The 13,681-nt window shown below is 31.9% G+C and overlaps 3 protein-coding genes across 3 annotated transcripts; 2 read left to right on the top strand and 1 right to left on the bottom strand.

Moving 5' to 3' along the window:
- Positions 1-5,685: 5,685 nt before the first annotated feature.
- LOC133309029 (basic blue protein-like) lies at positions 5,686-6,818 on the top strand. The gene is made up of 2 exons (XM_061509770.1): positions 5,686-5,907; positions 6,383-6,818. The coding sequence occupies exons 1-2, from the start codon at positions 5,742-5,744 to the stop codon at positions 6,580-6,582; spliced, it is 366 nt and encodes a 121-aa protein (XP_061365754.1). The 5' UTR covers positions 5,686-5,741; the 3' UTR covers positions 6,583-6,818.
- Positions 6,819-7,895: 1,077 nt separating this feature from the next.
- On the bottom strand, positions 7,896-8,684 carry LOC133309045 (uncharacterized). Its single transcript, XM_061509785.1, has one exon. It carries the CDS (start codon positions 8,682-8,684, stop codon positions 7,896-7,898), a length of 789 nt encoding a protein of 262 aa, XP_061365769.1.
- Positions 8,685-11,503: 2,819 nt separating this feature from the next.
- LOC133309082 (basic blue protein-like) lies at positions 11,504-12,394 on the top strand. Its single transcript, XM_061509824.1, has 2 exons — positions 11,504-11,722; positions 12,195-12,394. Exons 1-2 carry the CDS (start codon positions 11,551-11,553, stop codon positions 12,392-12,394), a joined length of 372 nt encoding a protein of 123 aa, XP_061365808.1. The 5' UTR covers positions 11,504-11,550.
- The last annotated feature ends 1,287 nt before the right edge of the window (positions 12,395-13,681 follow it).

Here is a 13,681-nt window from a genome sequence, read left to right as displayed (position 1 = left end):
AAGCCTCATAAATAATTATTAGGGTCAATTATGGAATCATTTCCTAATTTTGCATAATTAATTAATTAAATATCTTAATTAACGGTGCGGGTTCTTACAATAAAAATTTCAAATATTTTAATACAAAAAATAATAAATCACATAATATTATCAAATAAAAAATTAAACAAAAATATAATGATCGTGATACGAGACTTTAGGTTCAGAAAACGACATCTCTAACTATAAATTAATTCAAAATTTTATGCATAGTACATAATTGAGATAATATTAGTGTTGTAGGTACATAACTTATGTAAGTCAATAAGCAAAAAAATATTCAAATATGGCTATTATGATTTTTTTTTGAAAAAAACAAAAATTTGGAATATTTTTTTTTTGGGACTTGGCCAAGTCAACGGTTAACCGACTGGGTTACCGGTTTTTATGAAAACCGACCGGGTCGCACCAGTTCTGATGCATGGCCGGTCCGTTGCTTCAACCGGATCAGTTATATGACCGGTTTACCGGTTCCCGGATCAACCCGACCGGTCGGTCCAATTTTAATAACTATGTTCTAGAGTATACTGATCTAATATATGAGAAAGTAATTTCTCAAGATACATTAGATGTGGATTTTCTCATAATAATATGGGAAAAGTGTTTATTCTTTTAAATGACACAACTTATATTTTTTCACTCTCACAAAGAGATGGGACCCACACTTTTATTTTTTTATCAACTCTCTTTCCTCCTTTATCTATCTCTTTCTCTCTCTTAAATGATACAACTTTACATCCTTTAAAATGACACACACTTTATCCTAATAATATTTTCTTTTTACACATCGAATGTCGAGATCAAAACTACATATTTAAAGAACTCAAATCCTTGTCATTAGACCTATACAGGTTGGTGTATTCATTAATAGAGATAATGAATGATCTAGGTTCCAATTTAAGACTTCGATGGGTAAATCTCAAATAATTAATGTGTGTTCAAACTATAACCTCACACTAATTTTTTTTATCACAAAAAAATTGTTGCATCATAGAATGCTTTTAATATCCAGATCTCGGGTCTACCAGGACAATAAAAATGATTAATATTATAATAATTATAAGGATAATGACTTGTTTGACATTTTTTTAACTGACCCTAATTATCTCTTTAAGATGAGTGGGCCCCTCGGGTATCTCAAAAACTTTAGCTCTTTGTTAGATTTGACATTTGGGAGGGATGAACCACTTACCAGTTACCACCACTAAAGCATACCACATTTATAACCAACTTGATCATCGTTGGATCATAATTAAATCCAATGACTCACGATTAATCTTTATAATCCTAATTTTTTTACCCTTTCATTCTCTCTCACGTGGTCTCATCCTCTGACAACTCTCTCTCCGTCCTCTCTCTGGTTCTTCCAAATTTCACATGAAAAAATTCAAAAAAAGTCGCATAAACAAACCTAACATTTGATTTAGAAATCTTTGAACATCTCTTTTTACTTATAACATTTGTTGCGAAATCGGCAAGTATACCGTTCGTTTCAAGTAATAAAGTGATAAGTAAGATATCGTTCCCTCGAGGATTAATGCACCAAGTATTAATTTAACTATTCCCCTTAAGTTGGAAAAGAAAATTGGTTTGATTGTGAAAGTGGTTGATTGTTGTAATTTTAAAAACAGAATTTTAAAAACAATAGTATTTAAAGCATGCAAGAGTAACAAGAATGACAAGAAAATATGAGATTGAGTAAAAATTGTAAAAAAACTGTAGCCAGGATGCACTTCACCTCCGATCCTCCCTTATATTCTTATATTGTATTTTATAATTAACTAATTGGTTTGCTTAGACAATTCATTATTTCTCTTTAAAATAGTTGAATCCTAATGTCTTAGTGATTTCAACCCTTTAATCCAATCAGAATTCTAATGTCTTAGTAATCCCTCTTGAATTAAGCATTAAGCAAATGAATTATAAGTTTACAATCTATGTAAGCCTATGTCTAGGTCATGCACAAATTGTTATTCTACCCTTGTCCAGACTAAAATCCCAATATGTCTATTGTGAGTCCTAACCCTCAAACCCCTATAATTTAGAGGGATCAGTTCTAAACAGGATATCGAAAAATTAACGCAGGTAGAATAAAACAAACAAACTAATTAAATTATAAAATAGCAATACAGGAAATATAAAGGATTCACATCGAGTCCGTGATCTCAACTACAAAAAAAATTAGTCAGACATAGCTGGCTTAAACAAATTAAAGAAATAAAAAGTATTCATGAAAACAATAAAGAAAAAGAAGAAGAAGAAGATGAAGAATCAACGGTTTTCGTTCTTCAACTCCGTCGGAATCCTGATCTCCAACGTGAGTCTCCAAGAATTCTCTCAAGCCAAAGATTTTTTGTCTCTGAGGTCTGAGTCTCTATTTATAGAGTGTATGCCTTGCTTAGAAATCTTGATCGAATCTTCATTGTGTATCTTGGTCCAATCTTTCTCCGATTCAGCCTGGGATTTGTTTAAAAATTTCTCACGTAACTCCCGCGACGCTACTAGCGCCAGTTCCACGCTAATAGCGTGAGAGTTTTATTCAGTCTACTGCAGCTTCGCGCTACTAGCGTGGTTCCCACGCTGCAAGCGTGGTTGGCTTGAAAGGCTGGTGCTATTAGCGTCAGTTCCACGCTAGTAGCCTGGAGGTTCTGCCTTGAAAAGTTCTTATGGCGCTACTAGCACCACACTCGCGCTAATAGCGTGGGACTTCAGATTTGTGCTTCCAATTTAGGCTTCTTTTTGTCCTGATTTCCTACAAAATTAGAAGAAAATTAGTAACAAGATATCTGATTGAGATTTATCAATTTAATAACAATTATAGCCGTTTTATCCAAGATTGATCAAGATTCTTTCTCTTTTTGGCTTTAAATCATATATATGCTGGAGGCATATCAACATCTTAAAATCAAATCTTAACCGTTAATTTCAGTTAATCTGACGGTTATAAATTATTAGAAATTAATAATAAATTAATAAAGACCAAGGAAAATGATCACTTTAGCAGGTTTTTGCGATGTTTCCCGATTTCCTAATTTTTTTGTATTATTAATAAATTGAATTACCAAGAAGCACAGTTGTGTAAAATTTAACAGTCGGAATTAAAGAAGTAGAACAAGATTAGAAACATAAGATTTTACTTGGTTTGACTAATTTCCTATATTTAAGGATCAAAAGGGATTAAAACCCCTGACGAAAAAAAATTCAGTAGAATACAGTACACACAAATTGACATAGTATCAAACTTTCTAACGGTATTTTTTTAAAAATTAATCAAAAGTATACATTAAACAATTAATAGAAAACTATACTTGGTTCATTTGGTTGCTAATATGTGTGCATAAGACTCACATTTTTCTGATAATTGACTTAAAGGGTAAGCTCTGCGTTGGTAGTTTTACTCTGTTTTTTCTTGGCTACAAGAGACCATTTCCTCGTTTCAAGTTAATACAAAACAGTGCATTCCAAGGGACATTGGTCGTAACATGAACCTGGTTATATTCACCTCCAGCTCCAAGGATCTGAAGTTCATCTCAAGTCCTTTCTCTATTCCATTATTACTAAGAAAGTTAAGGTACGGAATGAATGATGTGTACATCTATGAGAATAACGAATATTGAGAACTTTGTAAATTGTACAAGACAATGAAGTGGTAAAAGGACAAGTAAAAAAAATTCAGAATATCTATTTCATTTGTTTCTTGTGGAGTACATGATTTTGATGAGCAATCTTCGAGAGACAGTTGATTTGAAAAGACTTACAAACCAACATAAATTGGCATTTTGGATCAACGTTTACAATGCTTGTATCATGCATGTATAGTAGAAAATTCCTTTTTCAATTCCCGTGTGATATTTGCGTCCAGGATCATATCAAGTAGTTTTAGAATTTGATTTATGACCATTACGATGAATGAGAATTCTAAGACACGGATCAGGACTGTAATTAACTTATTGTTTGTTTCAGGGATTTTATATAAAATGGAGTGCCATCCACCCCAAAATAGTTAATTGCACTGATGAACAAGGTACACTAAAAATCTTGATGTAGATGTTACTTGTCCTATTTGGAGCATGGTAGACTCCACCCTTGTCTGGTGACAAGTGCCAAAATTGAAAAAGAAGGGGAAATAGATGGGGTTGAGATTATAGAAATTTAATTTCAATTGAATTTTTTCTGAGTAGGCAACCTTCAACATAGGAGGCTACATAATAAATGCCCAAGCAATGGAGCATTTCATTTCAAGGAAACGAGATACTTCTAATATGAGATAGACAAGAAACCCTCAACTTAAATGCTCACTTCAACAGCCTTATTTTACTTGAAGATTAGGATTGAAATGATAGATAAAGCCTTATTTTCATTTTGCCGTTTTTGGTGGATGTCTACTCTAGTTGGATAATTCTTGTAAGCTGAATTGAATTTGATTTACAAAATCTCTTCCACTTTGATTTCTCCTTAATCTTTTAAGTAAAATACTTCAACCACAGTAGTTGTGCTGCTGCCTTTATTAGCTTTGCTGGAAAATATGCTTATAAAGTGGCATAAATTGATTACATGTGATCCATGGGAAACCTCAGTTTTGCATGGATGCTCCCGCATAGATTTTGTGCATCTGAGTAATTAAATAACATTAGTTGTTATCTAACTTGCTAGGGTTGTAATAGATACAAAAGAAAATTTTATACAGTACATTTATTAAATTAAGGTGCAGTTATATTGTAACTATCCCATCCAATGAGAAATAATTTCATTCCTATATTTAATTTAATTTGTATTTATTTGTGTGCCCCATACCATCTGAAAAATTTGGGACGTTTTTCTAATTTTCTCCATAGAAGACCCAAAGCAGTAAATACCCATAATGGAATTCAGCCGAAATTGTGGACTGGAGATACTGGTAGTAGATGTCCAAGTCTTGAGTAGTAATACAAGAGTAGGTATTTGTTCATCAAAAATAAAATAAAAATTAAGACTCCTATAACATTAATTTTGAAGGAATTGATATATTAAGTACAATTAATTGAATTGTTTTTATTTTCAATTTTAATAACTGTTATACTAAGTCTTGATTGAGTAGTAGGGCCGGGGTGGGGGTACCGAAGAAATTCTCACTTATAGGATATTAGAAAAGGGGTGTGGGGTAGATGGCCCGTGTTGGTGGGTTGGAACTGTTAGGAATTGGGTTAGGCATATTCCTCAAACTTTCATGGCATGCCAATAAAGATTCAACAAGCTATAAGTCAATATCCACTGCTTGACATTTAGTGTATAGTGGAGTTTTAACTTTTTTAACCACTATCATGACATTTTATATCATAAAGCATAGTAGAAGTTACAAAGAACTGTATCCAAAAAAAAAAAGTTACAAAACACGTACATCCAGAACCATTACGTGTTGAAATGTGAAGACGACTTGCAGATTTTCTGCCCCTTTATGAGGGCCTGATTTTAGGCATAATAATTATGCTGAAAAACATAATGACTCGGGCCAGACCCATGTGTCTTGGTCAATGTGCCTTGAAAAGTTGTACACTCCGGAATATGGTATTTACTATTAACCAACTACCCATTAAGAGTGGAGGCCTACGACACTCCTCAATTATAAAACCAGATACTTCATTCCAAATACAATTACCACCAAATCATTCTCTTTCACCACAGTTCTTCTCTATCTGTGCTAGTACGTGTAGTGAAACTAAAAGATGGCTATGGGAAGAGGCAGTGCAATGGTTCTACTGTTCTGCTTTTTAGTGCTTGCCTCTGATTTGGCTCATGCTGCCACCTACAAGGTTGGAGATGCTGGCGGTTGGACCTTTAACACTGTTGGCTGGCCTAAAGGAAAGCGCATTCGGGCTGGTGACACACTTGGTCAGTATTTTCCTATCATTAAAGGTTTTTATTAAACATCCACTAAATCTTAATTCCCTCTCTTCTTCTTAGTTTAAGAAATAAATAAGGATTTTATTTTTCTTACGTTCCGTAAAATAAATGTTTTTTTTCTATTCTCACAACAAATGATAAGACCTACTTTATTTTTAAAAAAAAAGAAAAGAGAAAAAATCAGAACACAGAAATCGAAGTAAGAGTAGGAGATAAAATTTTTCTTATGTGACATAAAAAAAATAAAATCAAATAAATAAAGGTATTAACATTTAACAAAATTAACAATATGAGAAGAAAATAAAATTTTCAAAATATCCTTCTTCTTTTTTTAATTTCAAATTAATGCTGGAGAAGAAACACTTTTTCATCAATTATGTTATAACATATAGTAATTTTTTTTTTATAATTGTAATTCTATGTAACTTTCTTAAGTATTTATTTGATTTTTGTATATGTGCAGCCTTCAACTATAGCCCTGGGGCTCACAATGTGGTGGCGGTGAACAAGGCTGGGTATGATACCTGCAAGACTCCAAGAGGAGCCAAAGTGTATCGATCAGGAAAGGATCAGATAAGGCTTGCCAGGGGACAGAATTACTTCATCTGCAATTATGTGGGTCACTGCGAGTCTGGGATGAAAATTGCCATCAATGCTGCCTGATTTTTATAGTTTAATTTTGTTAACTTAAATATCAGTGTGCTTTCCTATAATACTCATGTGAGATGTATTAGCAAAATATAGCCTGTTCTTTTTTATACTTCCGGAATAATGGTTTTAGTAGAAGTCATTTCCTGCTTTCAATAAATAGATAGGTGGGTGTGAAGAAAAAGGTGTGTCATGTATGCTTCTGTATGTTACTCATGGATCCAGTAACAATAAATATCGGTAATAGGTCTTCTGGCTTTCTCTCTCTCTACATACACACACATATATATATATATAAATCATGTATGTTTTTGTTACACTTTCACATCCTTTTATTATAAATAGATATATATATGAGAAAAATATTTCTCAATTATCTTCGGCCACCCTAAAATTACGTCGTTTTATTTATTTATTTTCTTATATTAATTGATTTATTTTTGAATGGTTATGATTCCCTTTTTCTCTCTCTTCCTTTATCATCATTGATCCATCTTTGTACGGTTATGATTTAGTAGCCGGAGATAAAATTATCTCAAACAACTTGAGAAATGATAAGTCCTATATATATATATATATATATATATAAAAGGATGTGAAACTGTAACAAAAAACATACATGATTTATTTAAGTTTACATAGATAGACAAAACTGTTTGTATGAGCGAAAATTGTGAGAGTATTTATTTATTTATTTATGTTTATAAGCGATAAAAGAAGAATAAGCAAGATTCATGGAATTTAATTTTTTATTAAGTCATTGAACTTTTGGCCCGAAGATATTATTTAAAAAATAAATATTAGTGCATTTTTAGATTAATTTATTCGATCATAAAAAAATTATAACTAAAATTATATTAAAACATTTTGTATAAAACAAGGTGTTGGATCATCACTTACTCCCGAGCTTTGGGGAGAAGTGGCAGAGCCGGGATTAAATTTTAGCCAGATTTAAAAATTTTGATATATTAAATTATTAAAATTTTTATCGTAATTACATAAATTTATTAGGAAAAAATTTACTATGAATTCTAGCATACTTATCTAAATTATTTACTAAATAATGTCACTTAACATTGAAAATTAAAATGAACAATTGCAAACGAATATACATCAAAGCAAATATATAAAAAGGCACTAACCTTTTCGGTAAACATTTCAAAATAAGAGTTGCACTTTCCTCCCACGACATAATAAGTAATGAACTAAGCATTGTCCTGAGGATATGAATATACACAAATATAATAACTTAACTATATGTATAATAACATTTAATAAATAATTTAAAATATAATCAAAGAATTGTATACCTAAAATTGTATACGGCGCTATTTTAAATTGACGAAATCTTCAAGGATAGAATTTGTAGTAAAATTTTTAGCAATCTCTCTTTCAATATACACAACCAAATTATTTGCAAGAAAGTCATCCTCCATTTTGTTTCGAAGCCTTGTTTTCACAATTTTCATTGCTGAGAATGCATGTTCACTACTTGCTGTTGAAACTGATAGTGTTAAGATAAGACGAATTAGCCTATCAACCAAATGATAGGAATTTGACTTTCTTGTCTTGGCTAATCCTTGACACAACTCAGAAATTGAAGATAAATTTTGAAGTTCTGAATTTTTTGGGATGTCCTTGTGGAAATGCTTCAATTGACAATTCAAACTAATTCTCTCTTGCTCAGAAAAATCAAGAGGATAGTATTTCTCTACAAGGTTACAAATATCATCAACATTAAATGCTTTATAACCATTCTTCAGATCTAATGAAGAGCTAAGTGATAAAAGCTCCATTGTTTGCTCAATAAACCTTCTATCTAACTCTTGTAATTGAAAGTCAATTGTTGACTTAAGGATATCAAAATGACAGTGATGCTCAACAGTTATTTGATCATGCTGTCGTCGGCCACGACCTTCAATATATTGAGCATCAAGATCTGGAATATCTATTTCATGAAGCTTGGAGAAATTAACAACACTTTCAAGTATTCTTTTCCTACCATCATCTCGCAATTCTGGAATAAGTTCCTTTGTACTTGAAACTAATTGTATAGCATTCAAAATATCTTGAGATTTTTGTTGTAATGCTTGACAAAGAATTTCAGTAATGCCCATGATCTCCTTCATCAAAAGTAAATTAAAGATAAATTCAAAAGAAGTGATCATCTTATAAGCTGCAGTGGCATCTCTTCTTTGAGAGTAATTTGAGTCTTCACTACGAATTTTTTCAAGTACTGAACACGATTCATTATACCCTCGTTGAAGACTGTATATAGAATAAAAATGAGAACCTCATCTAGTATCACTTGCCCTCTTTAATGTACCTATTTGGTTCGAACCTGTACCAGTTTTAAGCTCACAAATAGCCTGCACCATGAAAGGAAACCATGGCCCATGAAAGCGTATATTAGTTTAGAAAGGAAACCAAAAGAACAATAATAAAATAAGCTAAAACATAAATAAAAAAAAAAAGGAAATTGGCTTAAGCATTTTTATTTTTATTTTGGTTTTTCCCATTGCATAATAAATAGGTGAAGTAGTCTGTACGTCTATTTTCTAGCCTTATTAATGTATGCAATGAAACTTCTTTTCACAAATTAGAATTCCTTTGATATTTTTTATTTTTATTTTATTTATCATTATATTATCCCTTCCAAGCAAGATAACTTAAAATAATAAATAAAAGAAAAGGTGAATAAACGAGACAAAAAGAAATGATATCTATCCTTATCCACCATGTAAACTTAATATGTCATAATGGATATAAATAAAATCTAATATGGTTGCAACTTCCAAGCCTTGGGTTCGAGTAGGTTACCGCAAAATGGAGAGGTGTGGTGCCTTTGGTTTATAATATGGAGAGTCAGAAAGAAAGGTTGAGTTCAAGTCACTCGCTAGTTAGAGGCGTGCAGTGCACGGTAGGCGAAGTCCAGGTGGTGGCGAACGGTGTCAGAGGTCTTCAGCGATGGCGAACGACGCGAAGGGAGCAATAATTTGGTGCAGTGGTTGGTGTTTTCTGGCAACCCTACGCAGGGATGGAGAGGAGAATTCCGTTGATGATGGTGTTTAACTGACTTGGTTATACATTTGCTCTCTTCTTGAGTATTTTTTAGAGAATGATGTTGATGATAGAAGATTTTTGGGTCATTGGGGGTGCCTCTCAGAGTGTAGAGATGTTATTTTGACTATCCATTTTGTTGTATGCCTCTGAAGTTCTTTTCTCCCTATACCATTTTGATTGTCCATTTTGGTGATTACTAGATCCATGTACAAAGACCTATCTTTGTTTCACTTTCCTCTTCCCTCTACACTGCTTTCTACTCTCTATATCTTCCTTTTTCTTATATTTTTTTTTTTATTATTGAATAAAAACAAAACTTGTTGCATAAAATTGGTGTTCAGAAAGGGTACTGTGAGGATGGATGTAGTTCATCTCGTCTGAGACAAGAAAATAGTTTCATTTAGAGCACTTAGATAAGGCTTAATTGCAACTTTAGTCTGGATCAAATCAAAATTAATTATATAATTATATATAATAAATAAATTTTTTCAAAATTAGTGAAAGCCCATACCCCACCTAACTGTAACGTGGCTATGCCACTGTTAAGGGGCACTCATTGGTTTAGAGCTAGCTAGAGTCTTGGCCACAAGAGGGTTTGCGTAGAGGGAGACTCTAAGGTGGCGGTTGAGTTCATCAACAATGTGTGCCCTGAGAGGCATCCAGTCATTTTAACAATTTGTAATGAAATTTTTAGTCACAAATAAATTTTTTTCTAGTAGTATATGTATTAGCTAGGCTGTCTTTCATTTTTTTGTCTGCTGCGTTTTAATTTCCTTTGTTTTCCAAAGAAAAAAAAAATCAAAATTTAAGCCAAATCAAATATGGATTCAATTGCCATAATCATTATGTCTTAAAAAGAGCGCTTTTTTCTTGTGCCATTGATTTGAAGGAACTATACATTTCTTTTAAACTACTTACAGTTACCACTATTATTATTTTTTATTTTCAAAAAATAATGCGGCAGAGTAATGTTATTAAGTAAATAATAATTTTTCATCACCCAATTTTCGTTATCATCCAACTTTATTTTATTTAAAAGCTTCTTTTAGTCGCTAAGTTCCGTACTCAATTTTGTACACGCGCGATTGTAATTGGGTTCAGATTCGCTTAATTACTGATGGGTGTCAAGAACACTTGGTTAGCCAAGTAGAGTCGGTTATTTGAAAAACTAAAACAAAGTCACTATCTGATAGGAATTCACTAATTGATGGCTTAACCTGGTTTAGCTATAATAATAATAATAACAATAATAATAATAATAATAGCTAGTGCTCGTAAGAGTCTTTGTTTAAGCAGCACTAACTAAATTAGTTGGGAATCAATCTCAATCAAGCCTGTTTTGCTAATATTTTGTCTTGTCATTCTCGTTCCCACTTTAGATCTTTCCATTAAAATAAAACAAAAGAAATAGCTAGTAGAAATTATCCACTGACATTTTATCGAATTGATGGCAATCTTAATATAGAATAATTTTGTTAACATTCCAGGGAAAAGTTAGAAGGTAGAATTTTAAATTTTAAGTATATTACTCAGAGGAGTACAAAATAGATATATACGTACAGTGATAAATACCTAAAAGGGGCACAATGAAAATTTGAGTTTTAGCCTCTCCTCCTTTTCTAAAAATTGTAACTCTAAAAAGATCGAAGGTAGATCAAATTTCAGGATTTAATTAAGTGACCCACCAGATGAAGTTACTCTCTTTAAATTAAAAACATTATGACTCTAGCCCAACCCGTGCCTTTGAGTCATCATTTTATGAGGTAGTTGGGCCCCAACACTCTTCAACCACCCCATTACAATTGCCAACATCTTTGGCTATAAAATCATATATCCATTACTAATCTTATTACCAAACCAAAAGTATATCTCTTCCCACCATACTCAATATCTTTTGCTATTGCAACTAAAAGATAAAAGATGACCATGGGAAGAGGCATTGCAATGGTTGCACTGGCCCTATCATTATGCTTGCTTCTTCACTGTGAGATGGCTCATGCAGCCACCTACACGGTTGGGGATGCAAATGGTTGGACCTTTAACACTCTGAGTTGGCCTAAAGGGAAGCGCTTCAGGGCCGGTGATACACTTGGTTAGTATCTTTGTTTACTTTTTTATTTTATTTTTTCCCATTTAAGAAAGGAAACTTAAGATCTTATAATCTGAGAAACAAGAACGTGACAGGCTCAAGTTGAGACAAAGTTATATTGAGTTTGATTCTAGCTAGAATGAAGTAATTCCCTAATAGACATGTGTTACTCTTGAGTTAAGGTTCTTGGGCTTGTTTGTATTCTAGTTTCAATGATGGGTAGTTCCGCTTGGTAGATATGTTACGTTTAACTAATTTTTATTTTTAAATTTTAAATAATTATTTTGTTGACATCGTATCAACAATTAATTATAGCTGTTAAAATCATGACCGAAAAATTACCATGAAATTGTTTATTACAGTTCATTCTTGTTGTCTTTATTAGATAGTTAAATGAATTTTCAACATTATTATAAAGTCTATGGCTGATAATTCATCTAATAAGGACTCTTCATATTATAAATTTCTCATGCAGTTTTCAACTACAGCCCTGGAACTCACAATGTGGTGGCTGTGGATAAAGCTGGGTACAACACATGCAACACCCCAAAAGGTGCCAGAGTGTATAATTCAGGAAGTGATCAAATCAAGCTTGTCAAGGGACAAAACTACTTCATCTGCAATTTTGCTGGTCACTGCGAGTCTGGCACCAAAATTGCCATCAATGCTGTCTGATTTAGTGGTTTAATTGGCTTTCAGATATCTATAATTAAGCTTATCTTGTCAATAAGTTCAATATAATGATCATTAGTGCTGTTTGATGAAACTATTTCCCTCTCATAGATCTACTCGAAACTATTTTTAATAAGAATTGAATTTTCAAGATAAAATATCAATTTTTCAACTAATTTTCGCCGAGGGACAAAATGTGATCATTTCTTAATATCCACATTCCAACCCTCATCATTTCATTTGAACGAAATTTTGGAGTTATGAATTAGGCACTCGTAAAAATTGGTATATGAATTTTGATTTATCTAGCCCGAAGTTGTATATGAGAATTACGGTGCTACTGGCTTTAAATTCTAATAATTACGGTGATACTGATTTTAAATAATCAACCCTAACAAGTGGGTCCGACATCATGTATCAACCCAAAACCTTAAGGCATTGAGTTTGTGCGCGTTTAGCATGGTTAATGTTTATTTAAGAGAATTGGGTAAATGGGATAGGAGGCCTAACAGGGGCATATGACCCAGCCTATATCAAATCAGATTTGACCTATTACATAAATAGAACAGGTTCATGCTTTTCTAAAAAGTATATTTAGAAAGCAGATCATAGACTCTTTTTTTTACATGCCGAACCTATAAGTCTATAGGTCAACCTATATTATATTATATTATTTTAAATAAAGTAAATAAAATCATTATTTAATAATTATAAATAATAAAGTAATATTACTTTAATTGTTTTTTAATTATTAAAAGCATAATTGGCTTAAAGCAGACCTAGGCCAAAGTTTTTTTATTAATTATTTCAAGAAACTTATATTACCTAAGCTTTTTATTTTTGGGTTTCATTAATTACCTAAGCTTTTCGTAAAATTAAATGTTAACCAACCAATTTTATTAATTGAAATAAAAATTTGATTAGATCGTTGAACATGAGTAACATTCTTGATAAATAGGATGGCTTAAATTAACAAGTTCTGCCAAGCTATGATTGTATTATGGTTTGCTCAGGAAGGATAAATTCTTTCCAATTAATGTTAAGCTCTAATTTATATTAATATAATATATAAAACTGTGGCAGTTATATTTACTATTATTTTAGTCTTGCTATTTTTATTACTTGATGGGTTACCGTTAGATCAATTTAAAATTAATGGTAGTTAATTTTTTTATCATTTTCAACCTTTGATTTTAAATTAATTTAACAATAACTAATCAGGAATAACTAATAAGTGTTGTAAGATTAAATAGTAATTAAGTATAACATTCCTCTATAAAACTAATATAA

The sequence above is a fragment of the Gastrolobium bilobum genome, unplaced genomic scaffold (genome assembly GCF_033153095.1).
Source record: "Gastrolobium bilobum isolate Gb01-03AN ecotype WA unplaced genomic scaffold, APGP_CSIRO_Gbil_v1 utg8041, whole genome shotgun sequence".
Classification (NCBI taxonomy): Eukaryota; Viridiplantae; Streptophyta; class Magnoliopsida; order Fabales; family Fabaceae; genus Gastrolobium; species Gastrolobium bilobum.
The sequence above is the reverse complement of the archived record's forward strand: the minus strand, read 5'-3'. Positions and strand labels throughout refer to the sequence as shown.